This window comes from Cetorhinus maximus, unplaced genomic scaffold (assembly GCF_964194155.1).
Source record: "Cetorhinus maximus unplaced genomic scaffold, sCetMax3.hap1.1 HAP1_SCAFFOLD_2402, whole genome shotgun sequence".
NCBI classification, from domain to species: domain Eukaryota; kingdom Metazoa; phylum Chordata; class Chondrichthyes; order Lamniformes; family Cetorhinidae; genus Cetorhinus; species Cetorhinus maximus.
In genome coordinates, this window is record NW_027598341.1 from 8,322 (window position 1) to 31,889 (window position 23,568).

General features: G+C 41.0%; 1 protein-coding gene across 1 annotated transcript in view; it reads right to left on the reverse strand.

Annotated features, from left to right (window-relative positions):
• Positions 1–910: 910 nt before the first annotated feature.
• LOC144677326 (uncharacterized) overlaps positions 911–23,568 on the reverse strand; it is a gene marked incomplete at its 3' end in the record, with an annotated part of 36,437 nt that continues 13,779 nt past the window's right edge. The window contains exons 3-5 of the mRNA XM_078537463.1: positions 20,275–21,032; positions 16,593–17,301; positions 911–1,177 (exon numbers count right to left, since the gene is read on the reverse strand). Coding sequence (XP_078393589.1) covers positions 911–1,177; positions 16,593–17,301; positions 20,275–21,032 — 1,734 coding nt within the window. The remainder of the gene's footprint in view (positions 1,178–16,592; positions 17,302–20,274; positions 21,033–23,568) is intronic.

Below are 23,568 nucleotides of genomic sequence, written 5' to 3' on the forward strand. Positions count from 1 at the left end.
CTGCGGGTAAGTGTTTCAAAGAACAGTGGCATCACTTCCTCTAACCTGGGTCAACTTCCATCTTCCAGCCACCAGCACTAAAATGGGTTAACACATCGCTGTGTGAGAGCTGGCTGATCTCAGAGGGCTGTGGGGACGGAGATGATGATAGAGAGAGAGGGTAGTGGGCGGGGTGGGTCGGGGGGGAGAGGGGAGGACACGTGGGGGATTTGAAAGCAGGGATGAGAATTCTGAAATGAAGGCACTGTCAGACCGGGGAGGGTGTGATGGTTGTACGGGACTTGGTGCGAGTTAGGATATGGGGCAGCTGAAGTTCGTGGGAACCTAGGAGGAGGAGGCCATTCGGCCCATCGAGCCTGCGTCGCCAGTCAATTAAGGTGGTGGCTGATCCGATTGTGACTCATAACCCTTGACTCCCCGGTCGATCAAAAGTCCGTCTAACTCAGTCCTGAATATATTCAGTGACCCAGCTTCCCCGGGGAAGAGAGTTCCACAGACTCACGGCCTTCGGAGAGAAAAAAAATTCCTCCTCATCTCCGTCTTAAACGTTTGGAAGCCAGTTCCCCCATTATCGGGTTTCCCCACAAGGGGAAGCAACCTCTCAGCATCTACCCTGTCAAGCCCTCTCAGAGCCTGACACGTTTCGGTCAGGTCGCCCCTCGTTGTTCTAAACTCCAATGAGGGTCAGAAAGGAGCCCAGAAAATGCCGGAAAAAACTCAGCAGCACCTGCGGAGAGAGAAACAGAGCTGACGTTTCGAGTCCGTATGACTCTTCTCCAGAGTTACTGAAGAGTAGGAAAATTTATACTGTTGAAGTGGGGGCGGGTGGAGCAGGTGGAGCTGGAGAGAAGGCCAGCGATAGGTGGGGGGGCCAAGGAGAGAAACGTTCGCGATTCCCCTGATGCTCTACGTCACGCCTCTCATTTCTTCCTATCTTGGCTCCGTCCTCCCTCCCCTTGTCCAGTCGCTTCCCGCCCACATCCGCGATTCCTCCCATGCCCTCCGTCATAGCGCTCTCCTCTTGGGCCCGAGCGTAACTGTTAAAGTCACCGCCCGTCCCACTGATCCACTGACCTTCAGTGAAAGGCTCCCACTCATAGTAACGGCCCATGAACTGCAGATGGTTGAATCCTGCGCACTGTGCCTTCCGCGGGTCCACGTTGCTGGAGGGACAGGCCTGAAAAGAGAGAGAGAGAGAGAGAGAGGGGGGGGGAATGAACCCGTCATCAGAATGATACCAGAGCTAAAAGGATTATATTATAAGGACATGTTGAAAAGGCTTCTAACATTCTCGAGCGTAGAGGATTAAGGGGTGATCTAATCGAGGGGGTTTAAGATGATTAAAGGATTCAATCGGGTTGATAAAGAGAAACTATTTCTTCCGGTGGGGAGGGGAAAAAAGAGTCCAGAATAAGGCGAGGTCAGAAACGTAAAATGAGAGTTCAGGGGCGATGTCAGGAAGCATTTCTTCACACACAGTGGGAGTGGAAATCTGCAACTCTCTCCCTACAAAAAGCTGAAGGTCAATTGAAGACGTTAAACCCCGAGATGGACAGATTTTTGTTGGGTCAGGGGGTCAAGGGTCACGGTACCAAGGCGGGCAAATGGGAGTTAAGGTACAGGTCAGCCGTGATCAAAACTGAAGGGTGGAACAGGTTCAAGGGACCGAATGGCCTCCCTCTATTTCCCAGGCAACTGGCATCCAAAGGCGCAACTTGACTGGGATTGGGATACGTATAATTGTGAAGGTGCGACAGTCTGGGGGTATGGCGAATTAGTAATTCAGGACTACCAAGAGTCCTTTAGGAAGCAACAGAGGTGCTGATAAGGGAATTGCAGTGGATGCTGGGCATATGGACATTGGACAAAAGGCATTGGATAAAGTGCCACAAGGGAGGTTTATTGGTAGCATTTAGGTGCACATGCTGTTAAAGGGGGGTGTTGCGGCAAGGAGAAGGTCAGAAAGCAGAGGCTGTGTTAGTGCAGATTTTTGGAGACGGGAATAAACAGTGGTGTCCACCAGGGGTCAGTGGTGGAACCACAGCTCTTAACCAGGTTTTGATGGGGACTTGCATTCTCTATGAGCACTTTTCACAGCCTCAGGTTGTCCTCAATTTGCGCACAGCAAGCTCCCACAGCCTGGAACGCGACAACAATTCAAGCAAAAGCACAGCACCGCAGATGCTGAAAATCCGAAATTAAAAAAAAACCCAGGAAATGCTGGAAATACTCAGCAGGTCAGGCAGCATCTGTGGAGAGGGAGCGAGAAACAGAGTTAATGTTTCAGGGCCGTTCTTCACGACTGAGGCTGCGTTCTGAAGAGAATTCTTGACCCGAAACGTTAACACGCTCTCTCTTTCTCTCTCTCTCTCCACGGACAGCGCCAGGCCTGCTGAATATTTCCAGCATTTTCTGTTTTTATTTGTGGGGGTAAAAAATTCCCAGTGTGCCAAGGAGAACCCCCCCACCCCCTCCTTGCCGTTTCTCTCCGAAACAGAGATCTTCAACGCACACCTGAGCGGGCAGGCGGGACCTCGGTCTGTGGGCTCCGAGGACTCGAACCCACAACCCGCTGACTTCAGAAGCGACTGCACTACCCACCGAGCCACCTGGGCTGACACCTGGGCACCCAGGGCTGGAATCTACAGGTAGCCCAAAATATATTTAAAAAAAAAAACCAGAGGGTCGTAAACTAACCAGGAGTTCAGCGGAGGACATCAAAGTGAAGTGCAACATGGAAAAGTGCAAGGGGACACACTTCAGGAAGGAAGCTAAATGGAAACCTTTTTCTTTAAAAAAAGCCTGTAAAGAAAGCGAGCTGCATGCTGAATTACAGAGTTTTAAGAGTGGTCAGCTGGTTAAAAAGGGTAGCTCGTAGCATTCTCGGTTGTATAAAATGGGTAAAAGAAAAAACAAGGCTTGCGTCTGTAAAGGTCCACGACCTCAAAGCACTACACCGACCATAAAGCCCTCCGAAACGCAGTCACAACTGGAGGGGGAAGAAAACAACAGCTAAGAAACCTCAGACACAACCTCGAGGCCGGTTCTGGGCACCCCAGTTTTCTTTATTCTTTCAAGGGGGGTGTGGGCGGCGCTTGGCTAGGCCGGCACTTGCTGCCCGTCCCTAGTTGCCTCTTGAGCCAAGCTGCTTGCTGGGCCATCTCAGAGGGCGCATTTAAGAGTCGACCACATGGCTGTGGGGTCTGGAGTCACGTGTAGGGCCAGACCGGGTAAGGACGGCAGATTTCCCTCCCCTAAAAGGGGGCATTAGTGAACCAGATGGGGATTTATTTTTCTCCCACAATTGATTTCTGGAGACCAGAGACATTTCGATGAACTGAATTTAAGTGTTGCTGAAAGAAAGAGACATGCTATCAAAGCTTTCCATTTTGGACTCATCAGCCTCGCAGGAAATTTCCAACCATCATGGGGGAACAATTTAAAATTCCACCAGATTACGCTAGCACCAAGCTACCATCCCCCCCACAGGGGAGGGTATTAAAAAGCCATGGAAAGAGGGGCAGGGCAGGTTGATTAAGACGAATCACAGTGACAGGAGGCTTAGGACAACCAACCGGAGGGAGTGGCGGGGGCGGGGAAGTGGGGAGAGGCTTCACGTTAAAAGGCAGGAAGTTAAGCGGTGATCTGATGGAGGCTGTGAGGTTTTGATAAGGACAACTGGGAAAAATTGTTTCCTTTGTTCAAGGATTCTGCGGTTAAGAGAATGTCAGCACCAGTACAAACGAGGGGATTTGTTTTGATACACAGAAGGGCTGCTGTGCATGGACTGTGGAGCCTTGTAAAGGGCTAATCAGAGGAAAATTGACCCGGGCAGCATCAATTAAACAGACGGACTTCGGAAAGCATTTTACTAAGTTACAGCTTATGGACTGTTTCTCTAACTGCTGTGTTGTGCCAGGGACACTGATTTTCCCAAGAACAATCAAGAGATTAGAGTCAAGTGACAATGGGGGCCAACTGAAAAAGAAGCTCATTTTTCATCGCAGGCAGTGAATGAGTCAGCAAAGTATTTGTAATATATACAAGCAAAGGCCATTAACTGAGATTCTAAACCAGACACAAACATCGACATTAAATGAATCAATTATAGTTGTAATATATACGGCAGAGTTATTATAACACTCAGCTTGTTATTGCCACGTATAAATACAGACAGCAGCATTATACGCAGTACCACACAGTGTGTTACTATATAATATATACAGGGGTGTTACACACAGTAACACACACAGTGTGTTATTATATAATATATACAGGGGTGTTACACACAGTAACACACACAGTGTGTTATTATATAATATATACAGGGGTGTTACACACAGTAACACACACACAGTGTGTTATTATATAATATATACAGCAGTGTTACACGCAGTAACACACACACAGTGTGTTATTATATAATATATACAGGGGTGTTACACACAGTAACACACACACACAGTGTGTTATTATATAATATATACAGGGGTGTTACACACAGTAACACACACACAGTGTGTTATATAATATATACAGCAGTGTTACACACAGTAACACACACACAGTGTGTTATTATATAATATATACAGGGGTGTTACACACAGTAATACACGCAGTGTGCTGTTATATAATATACAGGAGTGTTACACACAGTAACAGTGTTATTATATCATATGTACAGGAGTGTTACACACAGTAACACACACAGTGTTATTATATAATATATACAGGAGTGTTACACACAGTAACACACGCAGTGTGTTATTATACAATATATACAGGGGTGTTACACACAGTAACACACGCAGTGTGCTGTTATATAATATACAGGGGTGTTACACACAGTAACAGTGTTATTATATCATATGTACAGGAGTGTTACACACAGTAACACACGCAGTGTTATTATATAATATATACAGGGTGTTACACACAGTAACACACGCAGTGTGCTGTTATATAATATATACAGGGGTGTTACACACAGTACCACACGCAGTGTGCTGTTATATAATATACAGGGGTGTTACACACAGTAACAGTGTTATTATATCATATGTACAGGAATGTTACACACAGTAACACACACAGTGTTATTATATAATATATACAGGGGTGTTACACACAGTAACACACAGTGTGTTATTATATAATATATACAGGGGTGTTACACACAGTGATACACAGTGTGTTATTATATAATATATACAGGGGTGTTACACACAGCAACAAAGTGTTACTAATATAATATATACAGGAGTGTTACGCCAAATGACACACAGTGTGTTACTATGTAATATATACAGTATTATGTCAAGTAACACACAGTGTTATTATATAATATAAACAGCAGTGTTACACACAGTAACACACGCAGTGTGCTATTATATAATATACAGGGGTGTTACACACAGTAACACACAGTGTGTTATATAATATACAGGGGTGTTACACACAGTAACACACTGTTATTATATAATATATACAGGGGTGTTACACACAGTAACACACACTGTGTTATTATATAATATATACAGGGGCGTTACACACAGTAACACACAGTGTGTTATTATATAATATACAGGGGTGTTACACACAGTAACACACAGTGTGTTATTATATAATATATACAGGGGTGTTACACACAGTAACACACACAGTGTGTTATTATATAATATATACAGGGGTGTTACACACAGTAACACACACAGTGTGTTATTATATAATATACAGGTGTGTTACACACAGTAACACACAGTGTGTTATTATATAATATATACAGGGATGTTACACACAGTAACACACACAGTGTGTTATTATATAATATACAGGGGTGTTACACACAGTAACACACAGTGTGTTATTATATAATATATACAGGGGTGTTACACACAGCAACAAAGTGTTACTATATAATATATACAGGAGTGTTACGCCAAATGACACACAGTGTGTTACTATGTAATATATACAGTATTATGTCAAGTAACACACAGTGTTATTATATAATATAAACAGCAGTGTTACACACAGTAACACACGCAGTGTGCTATTATATATTATATAGGGGTGTTACACACAGTAACACACAGTGTGTTATATAATATACAGGGGTGTTACACACAGTAACACACTTATTATATAATATATACAGGGGTGTTACACACAGTAACACACACTGTTATTATATAATATATACAGGGGCGTTACACACAGTAACACACACAGTGTGTTATTATATAATATACAGGGGTGTTACACACAGTAACACACAGTGTGTTATTATATAATATATACAGGGGTGTTACACACAGTAACACACACAGTGTGTTATTATATAATATATACAGGGGTGTTACACACAGTAACACACGCAGTATGCTATTATATAATATACAGGGGTGTTACACACAGTAACACACAGCGTTATTGTATAATATATACAGGGGTGTTACACACAGTAACACACGCAGTATGCTATTATATAATATACAGGGGTGTTACACACAGTAACACACAGTGTGCTATTATATAATATATACAGGGGTGTTACACACAGTAACACAGTGTGTTATTATAAAATATAAAAAGGGTGTTACACACAGTAACACACAGTGTGTTATTATATAATATATACAGGGGTGTTACACACAGTAACACACACAGTGTGCTATTATATAATATGTACAGGGGTGTTACACACAGTAACACACACAGTGTGTTTTTATATAATATATACAGGGGTGTTAAACACAGTAACACACAGTGTGCTATTATACAATATACAGGGGTGTTACACACAGTAACACACGCAGTGTGCTATTATATAATATATACAGGGGTGTTACACACAGTAACACACAGCGTTATTGTATAATATATACAGGAGTGTTACACACAGTAACACACGGTGTGTTATTATACAATATACAGGGGTGTTACACACAGTAACACACGCAGTGTGCTATTATACCATATACAGGGGTGTTACACACAGTAACACATGCAGTGTGCTATTATACAATATACAGGGGTGTTACACACAGTAACACACGCAGTGTGCTATTATATAATATACAGGGGTGTTACACACAGTAACACACGCAGTGTGCTATTATATAATATACAGGGGTGTTACACACAGTAACACACGCAGTATGCTATTATATAATATACAGGAGTGTTACACACAGTAACAGTGTTATTATATCATATGTACAGGAGTGTTACACACAGTAACACACACAGTGTTATTATACAATATATACAGGAGTGTCACACACAGTAACACACGCAGTGTGTTATTATATAATATATACAGGGGTGTTACACACAATAACACACAGTGTGTTATTGTATAATATATACAGGGGTGTTACACACTGTAACACACGCAGTATGCTATTATATAATATACAGGGGTGTTACACACAGTAACACACAGCGTTATTGTATAATATATACAGGGGTGTTACACACAGTAACACACACAGTATGCTACTATATAATATACAGGGGTGTTACACACAGTAACACACACAGTGTGCTATTATATAATATACAGGGGTGTTACACAGTAACACACGCAGTATGCTATTATATAATATACAGGGGTGTTACACACAGTAACACACGCAGTGTGCTATTATATAATATATACAGGGGTGTTACACACAGTAACACACACAGTATGCTATTATATAATATACAGGAGTGTTGCACACAGTAACACACACAGTGTTATTATATAATATATAGAGGAGTGCGACAACAAATGACAGTGTGTTATATTATATTTACAGTATTACACCTGTTGTAGGGTGTTGGATATAGTTTGAAAGGTCTTAATTAAGATTTTGCAGATTAACTGTATCTATTTATTAACTGCAAGAACTATGAACATTTATACAGTAAAGGATCAAGCTGGCAGCTGTCTCCGTGCTTGCTTGTGCACACAGCTCTGTCCAACCCTAGACTGACCCCTAGGTGCAGGTCATGTGTTCTCTTATGTCACTCTGTGGGTGGTACTATACTCAGCCCCACATTAACCCTATATGTACCAGACCCTTACACTCCAACACTCAGTAACAGACAGTGTTATTATACAATATATACAGGGGTGTTACACACAGTAACACACAGTGTGTTATTATGTAATATATACAGGAGTGTTACACACAGTAACACGCCGTGTTATTATATAACATTATACAGGAGTGTTTGACACAGTAACAGAGTGAGCTTTCACATGATATATATGGGAGTGTTACACACAGTATTATTATATAATATATACAGGAGTATTACACACAGTATTATATAATATATATAGGAGTATTACATACAGTAGCAGTATTATATAATATATATACATGAGTGTTACACACAATATTATTATATAATATATACAGGAGTATTACATGTTGTAACACTGTATTATTATATAATATATGCAGGAGTATTACATACAGGAAAACTATTATATAATATGTACAGGAGTGTTACACACAGTGTTATTATATACTATATACAGGTGTGTTACATACAGTAACACCGTACTATTATACAATGTATGCAGGAGTATTATGTACAGTAACACACTATTATATAATATATACAGGAGCGTTACACACAGTATTATTATACAATATATACAGGAGTGTTACACACAGTAACACTATTATTATATAATATATACAGGAGTGTTACATACAGTAACACAGTATTATTACATAATATATACAGGAGTATTACATACAGAAACACAGTATTATTATATAATATATACAGGTATATTACATAGTAACACAATTATTATATAATATATACGGGAGTGTTACATACAGACACACAGTATTATTATATAATATATACAGGAGTATTACATACAGTAACACACAGTATCATTATATAATATATACAGAAGTGTGACACACAGTATTATTATATAATATATACAGGAGTATTACATACAGTAACACAATATTATATAATATATACAGGAGTGTTACACACAGTATTATTATATTATATATACAGGAGTGTTACACACAGTAACACTATTATTATATAATATATTCAGGAGTGTTACATACAGTAACACAGTATTATTATATATACACAGGCGTATTACATACAGTAACACACAGTATTATTATATAATATATACAGGCGTATTACAGACAGTAACACTATTATTATATAATATATACGGGAGTGTTACAAACAGTAACACAGTATTATTATCTGATATATGCAGGAGTATTACATACAGTAACACACAGTATTATTATATAATATATACAGGAGTGTTACACACAGTAACACACGATTATTATATAATATATACAGGAGAATTACACACAGTAACACAATTATTATATAATATATACAGGAATGTTACACACAGTAACACAGCATTATTATATTATACAGGAGTGTTACACACAGTATTATTATATAGTATATACATGCGTATTACATAGTAACACTATTATATAATATATACGGGAGTGTTACACATCATATTATTATATAATATATACAGGAGTGTTACATACAGTAACACAGTATTATATATACATAGGAGTGTTACACACAGTATTATTATATAATATATCCAGGAATATTACATACAGTAACAGTATTATACAATATATACAGGAGTATTACACACAGTAACACAGCATTATTATATAATACATACAGGAGTGTTACACACAGTAACACAGTATTATTATATGATATATACAGAAGTATTACATACAGTAACACAGTATTATTATATATATACAGGAGTATTACATACAGTAACACAGTATTATTATATAATATATACAGGAGTATTACATACAGTAACACAGTATTATTATATAATATATACAGGAGTGTTACACACAGTATTATTATATGATATATACAGGAGTGTTACACACAGTATTATGATATGATATATACAGGAGTTTTACATACAGTAACACAGTATTATTATATAATATATACAGGAGTATTACACACAGTAATACACAGCATTATTACATAATATATACAGGAGTATTCCATACAATAATACTATTATATAATATATACAGGAGTATTCCATACAGTAACACACAGTATTATATAATATATACAGGAGTGTTACACACAGTAACAGTATTATTATATAATATATACAGGAGTGTTACACACAGTAACAGTATTATTATATAATATATACTGGGATGTTACACACAGTATTATTATATAATATATACAGGAGTGTTACACACAGTAACAGTATTATATAATATATACTGGGGTGTTACACACAGCAACACACAGTATTATTATATAATATATACAGGAGTGTTACGCACAGTAACACTATTATATAATATATACAGGAGTTTTATATACAGTAACACTATTATTATATAATATATACAGGGGTATTACACACAGTATTAAGACCATAAGACATAGGAGCAGAAATTAGGCCATTCGGCCCATCGAGTCTGCTCCGCCATTCAATCATGGCTGATAAGTTTCTCCACCCCATTCTCCCGCCTTCTCCCCGTAACCTTTGATCCCCTTACCAATCAAGAACCTATCTATCTCAGTCTTAAATACACTCAATGACCTGGCCTCCACAGCCTTCTGTGGCAATGAATTCCATAGATTCACCACTCTCTGGCTAAAGAAGTTTCTCCTCATCTCTGTTCTAAAAGGTCTTCCCTTTACTCTGAGGCTGTGCCCTCGGATCCTAGTCTCTCCTACTAATGGAAACATCTTCCCCACGTCCACTCTATCCAGGCCTTTCAGTATTCTGTAAGTTTCAGTCAGATCCCCCCTCATCCTTCTAAACTCCATCGAGTATAGACCCAGAGTCCTCAAACGTTCCTCATACGTTAAGCCTTTCATTCCTGGGGTCATTCTTAGTGAACCTCCTCTGGACCCTCTCCAGGGCCAGCACATCCTTCCTGAGATACGGGGCCCAAAATTGCTCACAATATACTAACTGTGGTCTGACCAGAGCCTTATAAAGCCTCAGCAGCACATCCCTGCTCTTATATTCTAGTCCACTCCAAATAAATGCCAACATTGCATTTGCCTTCCTAACTACCGATTCAACCTGCAAGTTAACCTTAAGAGAATCCTGGACTAGGACTTCCAAGTCCCTTTGCACTCCAGATTTCTGAATTCTCTCCCCATTTAGAAAATAGTCTATGCCTCTATTCTTCCCACCAAAGTGCATGACCTCACAGTTCCCCACGTTGTATTCCATCTGCCACTTCTTTGCCCAATTTCCTAACCTGTCCAAATCCTTCTGCAGCCTCCCCGCCTCCTCAATACTACCTGTCCCTCCACCTATCTTTGTATCATCTGCAAACTTAGCCAGGATGCCCTCGGTTCCTTCACCTAGATCATTAATGTATAAAGTGAAAAGTTGTGGTCCCAACACTGACCCCTGCAGAACTCCACTAGTCACCGGCCGCCATCTTGAGGAGGACCCCCTTATCCCCACTCTCTGCCTCCTGCCAGACAGCCAATCTTCTATCCATGCTAATACCTTGCCTCTAACACCATGGGCTCTTATCTTACTGAGCAGCCTCCTGTGCGGCACCTTGTCAAATGCCTTCTGGAAGTCCAAGTAGATAACATCCATTGGCTCTCCTTTGTCTAACCTACTCATTACCTCCTCAAAGAATTCTAACAGATTTGTCAGGCATGACCTCCCCTTGATGAAACCATGCTAACTTTGCCCGATTTTACCATGCACTTCCAAGTATTCTGAAATCTCATCCTTAATAATGGACTCTAAAATCTTACCAACGACCGAGGTCAGGCTAATAGGCCTGTAATTTCCCGTCTTTTGCCTCACTTCCTTCTTAAACAGGGGGGTTACATTAGCGATTTTCCAGTCCTCTGGGACCCTCCCTGACTCAAGTGATTCCTGAAAGATCACCACTATCGCCTCCACTATCTCTTCAGCTATCTCCTTCAGAATATTATTATATATATATATATATATATATATATATATATATATATATATATATATATATATATATACATATACAGGCGTTTTACTTACAGTAACACTGTATTATATAATATATACAGGAGTATTACATAAGTAATACTATTATTACATAATATATACGGGAGTGTTACACACAGTAACACAGTATTATTATATGATATATACAGGAGTATTACATACAGTAACACACAGTATTATTATATAATATATACGTGAGTATTACACACAGTAACACACAGCATTATTATATAATATATACAGGAGTATTACATACAGTAACACAGAATTATATGACATATACTGGAGTATTCCATACAGTAATACAATTATATAATATATACAGGAGTGTTACACACAGTAACACAGTATTATTATATAATATATACAGGGGTGTTACACACAGTAACACACAGTATTATTATATAATATATACAGGAGTGTTACATACAGTAACACTATTATTATATAATATATACAGGAGTATTACACAGTAACACAGTATTATTAGATATATATATACTGTAGTATTACACACAGTAACACACAGTATTATTATATAACATATACTGGAGTATTACACACAGTAACACTATTATTATATATATACAGGAGTATTACACAAAGTAACACTATTATTATATACATATAGGGGTGTAACACAGTATTATTATATAATATATACAGGAGTATTACACACAGTAACACAATATTATATAATATATACTGTAGTATTACACACAGTAACACAGTATTATTATTTAATATATAGAGTATTACACACAGTAACACAGCATTATATAATATATACTGTAGTATTACACAGTAACATAATATTATATAATATATACTGTAGTATTACACACAGTAACACAGTATTATTATATAATATATACAGGAGTATTACACACAGTAACACAGTATTATATAATATATACTGTAGTATTACACACAGTAACACTGTTTTTATATATATATACACAGGAGTATTACAGACAGAAAGACACAGTATTATATAATATATACAGGAGTATTACATAAGTAATACTATTATTACATAATATATACGGGAGTGTTACACACAGTAACACAGTATTATTATATGATATATACAGGAGTATTACACACAGTAACACAGTATTATTATAAAATATATACTGTAGTATTATACACAGTAACACAGTATTATTATTTGACATATACTGTAGTATTACACACAGTAACACACAGTATTATTATATGATATATACAGGAGCATTAGACAGTAACACAGTTTTATTATATAATATATACAGGAGTGTTACACACAGTAACACACAGCATTATTATATAATATATACAGGAGTATTAGACAGCAACAGTATTATTATTATTATAATATATACAGGAGTATTAGACAGTAACACAGTATTATATGATATATACAGGAGTATTAGACAGTAACACACTATTATTATATAATATATACTGTAGTATTACACAATAACACTGTTATTATGTGATATATACAGGAGCATTAGACAGTAACACAGTATTATTATACATATAGGAGTATTAGACAGTAACACAGTATTATTATTATATATAGGAGTATTAGACAGTAACACAGTAGTGTTATATGATATATATATATGAGTATTAGACAGTAACACAGTAGTGTTATATGATATATATATATAGGAGCATTAGACAGTAACACAGTAGTATTATGTGATATATATAGGAGTATTAGACAGTAACACAGTATTATATAGTATATATAGGAGTATTAGACCGTAACACACAGTATTATTATATATATAGGAGTATTAGACAGTAACACACAGTATTATTATATATAGGAGTATTAGACAGTAACACACAGTATTATTATAATATATATATATATATATAGGAGTATTAGACAGTAACACAGTAGTATTATGTGATATATACAGGAGTATTAGACAGTAACACAGTATTATATAGTATATACGGGAGTATTAGACAGTAACACAGTATTATTATATATATATATATATATATATATAGGAGTATTAGACAGTAACACACAGTATTATTATATATAGGAGTATTAGACAGTAACACAGTATTATTATATATATAGGAGTATTAGACAGTAACACAGTAGTATTATGTGATATATACAGGAGTATTAGACAGTAACACACAGTATTATATGATATATACAGGAGTATTATACAGTAACAGTATTATATAGTACATACAGGAGAATTAGACAGTAACACACAGTATTATATAGTATATACAGGAGTATTAGACAGTAACACAGTATTATATAGTATATACAGGAGTATTAGATAGTAACACACAGTATTATATAGTATATACAGGAGTATTAGACAGTAACACACAGTATTATATAGTATATACAGGAGTATTAGACAGTAACACAGTATTATATAGTATATACAGGAGTATTAGACAGTAACACACTATTATATAGTATATACGGGAGAATTAGACAGTAACACAGTATTATATAGTATATACGGGAGTATTAGACAGTAACACACTATTATATAGTATATACAGGAGTATTAGACAGTAACACGCAGTATTATATAGTATATACAGGAGTATTAGACAGTAACACACAGTATTATATAGTATTTACGGGAGTATTAGACAGTAACACAGTATTATATAGTATATACGGGAGTATTAGACAGTAACACAGTATTATATAGTATATACAGGAGTATTAGACAGTAACACACAGTATTATATAGTATAAACAGGAGTATTAGACAGTAACACACAGTATTATATAGTATATACAGGAGTATTAGACAGTAACACACAGTATTATATAGTATATACAGGAGTATTAGACAGTAACACACAGTATTATATAGTATATACAGGAGTATTAGACAGTAACACACAGTATTATATAGTATATACAGGAGTATTAGACAGTAACACACAGTATTATATAGTATATACAGGAGTATTAGACAGTAACACACAGTATTATATAGTATATACAGGAGTATTAGACAGTAACACAGTATTATATAGTATTTACGGGAGTATTAGACAGTAACACAGTATTATATAGTATATACGGGAGTATTAGACAGTAACACACAGTATTATATAGTATATACAGGAGTATTAGACAGTAACATACAGTATTATATAGTATATACGGGAGTATTAGACAGTAACACACAGTATTATATAGTATATACAGGAGTATTAGACAGTAACACAGTATTATGTGGTATATACGGGAGTATTAGACAGTAACACACAGTATTATGTGGTATATACGGGAGTATTAGACAGTAACACACAGTATTATATAGTATATACAGGAGTATTAGACAGTAACACACAGTATTATGTGGTATATACAGGAGTATTAGACAGTAACACACACTATTATGTGGTATGTACGGGAGTATTAGACAGTAACACACAGTATTATGTAGTATATACGGGAGTATTAGACAGTAACACACAGTATTATATAGTATATACAGGAGTATTAGACAGTAACACACAGTATTATGTGGTATATACGGGAGTATTAGACAGTAACACACAGTATTATGTGGTGTATACGGGAGTATTAGACAGTAACACACAGTATTATATAGTATATACAGGAGTATTAGACAGTAACACACAGTATTATGTGGTATATACGGGCGTATTAGACAGTAACACACAGTATTATGAGGTATACACGGGAGTATTAGACAGTAACACACAGTATTATGTGGTATATACGGGAGTATTAGACAGTAACACACAGTATTATGAGGTATATACGGGAGTATTAGACAGTAACACAGTATTATATAGTATATACAGGAGTATTAGACAGTAATAGACAGTATTATATAGTATATACAGGAGTATTAGACAGTAACACAGTATTATATAGTATATACAGGAGTATTAGACAGTAATAGACAGTATTATATAGTATATACAGGAGTATTAGACAGTAACATAGTATTATATAGTATATACAGGAGTATTAGACAGTAATAGACAGTATTATATAGTATTTACGGGAGTATTAGACAGTAACACAGTATTATGTGGTATATACGGGAGTATTAGACAGTATTATGAGGTATATACGGGAGTATTAGACAGTATTATGAGGTATATACGGGAGTATTAGACAGTATTATGAGGTATATACGGGAGTATTAGACAGTATTATGAGGTATATACGGGAGTATTAGACAGTATTATGAGGTATATACGGGAGTATTAGACAGTATTATGAGGTATATACGGGAGTATTAGACAGTATTATGAGGTATATACGGGAGTATTAGACAGTATTATGAGGTATATACGGGAGTATTAGACAGTAACACACAGTATTATGTGGTATATACGGGAGTATTAGACAGTATTATGAGGTATATACGGGAGTATTAGACAGTATTATGAGGTATATACGGGAGTATTAGACAGTATTATGAGGTATATACGGGAGTATTAGACAGTATTATGAGGTATATGCGGGAGTATTAGACAGTAACAGGCGGATAAGGTAGTTGAATGAGGAACTCACCGACAAGCTGCAGGTCTGGTACCGGGTCTCGGCCCCGGGACAAGCGGCCGGTGCCCACGGGTAGGAATCCCCGTCCTGGAAGCTGTTCCCGGCTCCGGGCTCCTGTCTCCGAGCCCGGCCCGAGCGGCCGGGGGGGGCCCGCCGGCCCCCGGGTCGCTCCTCCCGCCGGCCCCCGGGTCGCTCCTCCCGCCGGCCCCCGGGTCGCTCCTCCCGCCGGCCCCCGGGTCGCTCCTCCCGCCGGCCCCCGGGTCGCTCCTCCCGCCGGCCCCCGGGTCGCTCCTCCCTCCGGCGGCGGTGGCGGCGGCCCCGGTCCCCGGCCTCAGGCCCGGCCCACGTCGCCCGGCCGCTGGTCTCCCGTGAGGTGAAGTTGAGGCCCGGCCAGGCCGGTGGGCCGGGCCCCGGGGCCCCGCGGGCGGGAGGGGCCGGCGGGCCGACTGGACAAGGGGCGTCGCCGGCGCCTTGGTCCCGCTGGAGCCGCCGGGTCCCGGGCCCCTCGTCCCTCCGCCTCCTCCTGACGGGGCCCTCGGCCCGGGCCTCGGCCCACAAATCCCCCGCCGGGCGCGCCCCCCGCTTGCTCCGGGGGGCCCGGGTTTGCTGAGCGCTCGGTGCCGCCTGGAGAAGCTGAGCCACGGCCCCGCGGAGCCTGAAGTTCGAGGGGACTTTACCGTATCCGTACTGCCCCGGGCGGATCGCACTCCGGCTGTGGGACCTGTCGGATCATATATCATATCATGTTATATATATGTGTCTATATACGTGTGTATATATGTATATATATGTATATATGTGTGCCTATATATGTATATATATATGTGTGTGTGTGCCTATATATGTATATATGTGTCTATATATGTGTGTATATATGTATATATATGTATATGTGCCTATATATGTATATATGTGTCTATATATGTGTGTATATATGTATATATGTGTGTATATATGTGTCTATATATGTGTGTATATATGTGTATATATATATATATGTGCCTATATATGTATATATGTGTCTATATATGTGTGTATATATGTGTCTATATATTTATATATGTGTCTATATATGTGTGTATATATGTATATATATATTTATGTGCCTATATATGTATATATGTGTCTATATATGTGCGTATATGTGTATATATATGTGTGCATGTGTCTATATATATATACGTGTGTATGTGTCTATATATGTGTATATATGTCTTTATATGTATGTGTCTATATATGTGTGTATATGTGTCTATATATGTGTGTATATATGTCTATATATGTGTGTATATGTGTCTATATATATATGTGTATATATATATATGTATATGTGTGTATATATGTGTGTGTATGTATATATATATGTGTATGTGTCTTTATATGTATGTGTGTCTATATATGTGTATATATATGTGTATATATGTGTGTATATGTGTATATATATGTGTGTATATGTGTATATATATGTGTGTATATGTGTATATATATGTGTGTATATATGTGTCTTTATATGTATGTGTCTATATGTGTGTATATATACGTGTGTCTATATATGTGTGTATATGTGTTTCTATATATGTGTGTCTATATATGTATATCTATATACATATATATATATATATATATATGTATGAAAAAATATCAAACACATCACAGGTAATCAGCTTAAAAACTAAGGGCATCCTGGCTAAGTTTGCAAGTGATACAAAGGTAGGTGGAGGGACAGGTTAGTATTGGGGAGGATTTAACACAAAAATAATACTTGGAAAAACTCAGCACATCTGGCAGCATCTGCAGAGAGGAGCACAGTTAATGTTTCCAGTCCGTGTGACTCTTCAACAGAACTAAGGAGAAATAGAAGAGAGGTGAAATATAAGCTGTGGAGATTGCCAAAAGATGTCATCGACTAAGGGACAAAGAGGTGTTGAAGCTAGTGATGTTAGCGAAGGAATGTGATAATACAGGTGAAATATGGCCGTGAAAGTGGGTTTTAGTAAACACCTCGTCAAACACCAGGAGAGAAATGGAAAGCAATGAAGGTGAGCAAGGCAAAAGAGAGAGACGGAAATCCTGTCGGAGAGAAGAGCAATTCGTCTTCGAGGTAGGCATCCCTCGAAGAGAAGTGGCAGTCAATTAAACACTGAGGTAAAAGCAAAAAAACTGCGGATGCTGGGAGGATTTAGACAGGTTAGGAGAACGGGCAGAGAAGTGGCAGGTGGAATACAACGTGGGGTGGGGGAAGTGTGAGGTCGTGCACTTTGGTAGGAAGACTAGAGGCATCGACTATTTTCTCAATGGGGAAGAGAGTTCAGAGATCTGGAGTGCAAAGGGAGTCCTAGTCCAGGATTCTCTTAAGGTTAACTTGCAGGTTGAGTCGGCAGTTAGGAAGGCAAATGCAGTTATGGCGTTTATTTGGAGAGGACTAGAATATAAAAGCAGAGATGTGCTGCTGAGGCTTTATAAGGCTCAGGTCAGACCACATTCAGGCTATCGCCAGCAATTTCGGGCCCCGTATCTCTGGGGGGGACGTGCTGGCCCTGGAGAGGGTCCAGAGGAGGTTCACGAGAATAATCCCAGGAATGAAAGGAACGTTTGAGGACTCTGGGTCGATACTTGATGGAGTTTAGAAGGCCGAGGGGGGGGGGATCTGATTGAAACTTACAGAATACTGAAAGGCCTGGATAGAGTGGACCTGGGGAAGATGTTTCTATTAGTAGGAGAGACTAGGACCCGAGGGCACAGCCTCAGAGTAAAGGGAAGACCTTTTAGAACAGAGATGAGGAGAAATTTCTTTAGCCAGAGAGTGGTGAATCTATGGAATTCATTGCCACAGAAGGCTGTGGAGTCATTGAATGTACTTAAGACCGAGATAGATAGGTTCTTGATTGGTAAGGGGATCAAAGGTTACGGGGAGAAGGCGGGAGAATGGGGTTAAGAAACTTAGCAGCCATGATTAAATGGCAGAGCAGACTCGATGGGCCGAATGGCCTAATTTCTGCTCCTATGTCTTATGGTCTTAACAATATCTGATTTTCAGCAACCCCACACAAATCGCCCTCGGTTACAAACTCCACATGGGAAGCCTTGGGATCAGGAAAAGAAAGGAACCACCTTCATCTCTCCACTTCAATCTTCATATCCCCCAACCCACTGAGCCAAAAAAAGGGCATATTAGGAACAGGCGACCAAAAGCTTGATCAAAGAGGTCAGTATTAAAGGAGTGGAGAGAAAGAGAGAGCAAGAGAAAGAGAAAGAGGTTTAGGGAGGGAATTCCAGAGCTTAGGGCTCCAGGCAGCTGAAGGCACGGCCACCAATGGTGGAACGATGGAAATCGGAGGGATGTACAGGAGGCCGGAATTGGAAGAGCAGAGATCTTGGAGTTATAGGGACTGGAGGAGGTTACAGAGATAGGGAGGGGTGTAGGGGGCTGGAGGAGGTTACAGAGATAGGGAGGGGTGTAGGGGCTGGAGGAGGTTACAGAGATAGGGAGGGGTGTAGGAACTGGAGGAGGTTACAGTGATAGGGAGGGGTGTAGGAACTGGAGGAGGTTACAGTGATAGGGAGGGATGTAGGATCTAGGGGAGGTTATGGAGATACGAAGTGGGCTAGGAGGGGAAGGGAGTAAAACGATGGAGGAATTTGAAAACAAAGCTGAGGATCTGAAAATCGAGGTGTTGCCGAGCTGGGAGCCTACCTGTTGGAAGAGCGTAACTCTTGTCTGACCATCAAAGACCTTCTGTTTCCTGTCGAGGCTCTCCAATTGGCCAGACTTCTTTGCCTTGGCTGTGAACCTGCGCCTTGATAGGATGAGGCTTCAGGGGTATAGAGCGGACTGGCCTCTCGATTAATCAGGCTTTGAGCCCCGTAAGACGAAGACACATCCCTATTGGCTGCAAGCCGTTGCCTGTCATGATTGGACGGTTGGTGCTGTCGGTAAAGAGGGACTGATCCCCGATTGGACAGCTGTCTGTATCTCTGGTGTGGTGTCGATTCCCCATTGGTTGGGCGCCTGTGCCTGAAAACGCCATCCTCTGGCTGATTGGGCGCAAACTGGTCGGCGTACAGCGGGAGAGAGTGCTGATTGGACGCCTCCCCTTGCTGATGGCCGGCGGGCTCTTGCTGTGCTTGGAGTGTCGGGGACTGGCCACGGGAGAAGGTCGGCGGCTCGCTGTCTACGTGGAGGGAGTAAGTGGGCCTCAGCGCGGAGACGGATCGTCCAGAGTACTGGCCTTCCCCGTGGGAGGGCTGAGGCTGCGTGTACGGCCCCCTTGGCTGAAGAGCCCACCTCTGGCCCTCGGGCTCCTGCGGGACACACCTGCGGCTCTGCTGGGCGATCCCAATCCCACAGGAACTGGAACAGGCTGACCAGGGGCCCCAAGAGCTCCAGACTCCCGGAATACCGTCCGCCGTCTCCTGTGCCTCCACAACCTGCCTCGATTTCCGCTGGGGCACCTGCAGGGACAGAGAGAGAGAGAGAGAGAGAGGGGGAAGGTAGTCATTTCGGTTCAGGGCCGAGGGAAGCGTGTATCCCAATCTCACACCGGGTCCCATTCCCCCATCACTCCCTGTGCTCTCACTGACCCACGCTGGCTCCCGGTCAAGCTGGCCCTCCATCTGAAAACTCTCCCCCCCCATTCAAATACCCTCCGCAGCCCTCAGCCTTTCCTACCTCCCTATCTCCACCCTTACAGCCCCTCCGAGGTCTCTGCGCTCCTCCAATCCCAGCCTCTTTCAAAACTCCGATCCCGCAACCATTGGCGGCCGTGCCTTCAGCTGCCTGGGGCCCCGAGCTCTAGAATTCCCTCCCTCCGGCCTCTGCCACAGCTAGCGAGCCCTCAGGCTTTCTCCCTCCCTCTCCTTCCTCGTCACCTTCCCCCCTTTATGCCTCTTCCCTCCCACTGTCCTGTCGGAGAGGGCGGTGGCCTCGTGGTATTAGTCGGTGGGCTAGCGATTCAGAAGCCCAGGGTAATGGTCTGGGGACCCTGGGTGGAATTTGAATTCAATAAAAATCTGGGATTAAAAGTCTGGACGGTGACCACGAAATAGTTGCAGATTGTCCTAAAAACCCATCTGGTTCCCTAATGCCTCTGTAGGGGAGGGAAATCTGCCGTCCTTATCCGGTCTGGCCTACATGTGGCTCCAGACCCACAGGTTGCCTCTTAAATGCCCTCTGAACAAGGGGCAATTAAGGATGGGCAATAAATGAGGTTTACGCCCTCCATTCCCACTCAGGCCACAAGAGGCATGAACTGGCCGAAAAAGAATGTGCTGTGATCAGGCAGGACCCTCCTAGGCTCCCTGTTAATGATTCAGGGCCCCACCATCCCCCACTAACTACAGGCCTATGGCAAAGGATGAGCAAGTGACCGTACAGAGGCCCGGGGCCTGGCTGTCGTTATGGTAACGTGGCGTTAACCCTTACAGCTCCAGAATTCCTCCTGCTCCGTGAGTGGGCCGCTTTCACAGATTCCAGGCAAACCTCCCCGGAAGCTGACTGGGCCATCGGCAATACCGCTCGGCTGATGTCTCCCCCCACCCACCCACCCAGGCGTCAGCTCACATGCTGCTGGAACCCTCGTCTGAGAGCCCATTACTCCCATCGCTCCACCATTGGCGGCCGTGCCTTCAGCTGCCCGGGGGGGTGCCCTGAGCTCTGGAATTCCCTCCCTAATCCTCTCCGCCTTTCTCTCTCTCTCTCCTCCTTTAAGAAGCTGCTTAAAACCGAGCTCTCTGACCACGATTTTGATGTCGAATTCTATTTGGTAACACCCCTGTGGAGCACCTTGGGACTTTTTACAATGTTAAAGGCACAAAGAGGAATTAGGAGCAGGCATAGGCCATTCAGCCCCTCGAGCCTGCTCCGTCATTCAATAAAATCATGGCTGATCTGGTTGTGTCTCAACTCCACTACCCCCCCATAACCCTCGACTCCCTTGTCGATCAAATATCTCTCTAACTCAGCCTTGAATGTATTCACTGACCCAGCCTCCGCTGCTCTGTGGGGAAGAGAGTTCCACAGACCAATGACCCTCGTGGAAGAAATTTCTCCTCATCTCCATTTTAAACGCGAGACCTCTCATTTTTAAGCAGTGTCCCCTGGTTCTAGTCTCTCCCTCGAGGGGAAACATCCTCTCGGTATCTTGTTGGGTCCCCTCTGGATCTTATATGTTTCAATAAGATCACCTCTCATTCTTCTAAACTCCAATGGACACAGGCCCAGCCTGTCCAACCTTTCCTCATAAGACAAGCCCCACCCCACCAAATCCCGGGAATACGTGCAGGGAAGCTGCTGTAAATACAAGTTGTTATTTTAAACTTCAACTTTATAAACCCTCTGGCTTCTCTTTCAGCCCCTGTGTTTTTTTCTCTACATTTATAGCTCATTCGGTTCCAATTTTAAGGTGTAAAGTTCGTTCTGACTTCTCTTCTGTTATTTTATACCGAAATAATTCCGCACACGATGCTTCCTGTGGCTGAATAGTCTGCTGGCGCTCACGGCCCGGGCTTTAATTGGTCTCAGCTGCCCAGGGATCGGTTCCTGTCCCCCAGTGGGGTGAGCCAATTTCCTTCCTACCCTGAAAGGCCACAGACTTTGTTAGCTTGAAAAATTCAGAGGGTGTGTATAGAATTTTATAGCACAGGAAGATGCCACTCAGCCCATCTGCTTCTTCCCCACGCAGTCCTCCCCCACCGTACTTCATCCCAACCTATTAACCCCTATATTTATGCTCCTCTCTCCCTCATTTGTTTATCCAGCTCCCCTCCAAATGCTTTCCCTTAACTGTTCTGAACAAACCTCCTTGACCTGAAACGTCAACTCTGTTTCCCTCCCCCCAATCACAGAGTTGTTATGGCGCAGGGGGAGGCCATTCGGCCCATCCTGTCTGCACCAGCTCTCCGAATGAGCGTTTCGCCTGGTTCCATTCTCCTGCCTTCTCCCCGTAACCCTGCACGTTGGCTCTTTCCAAATAATCACCTATATTCCCTT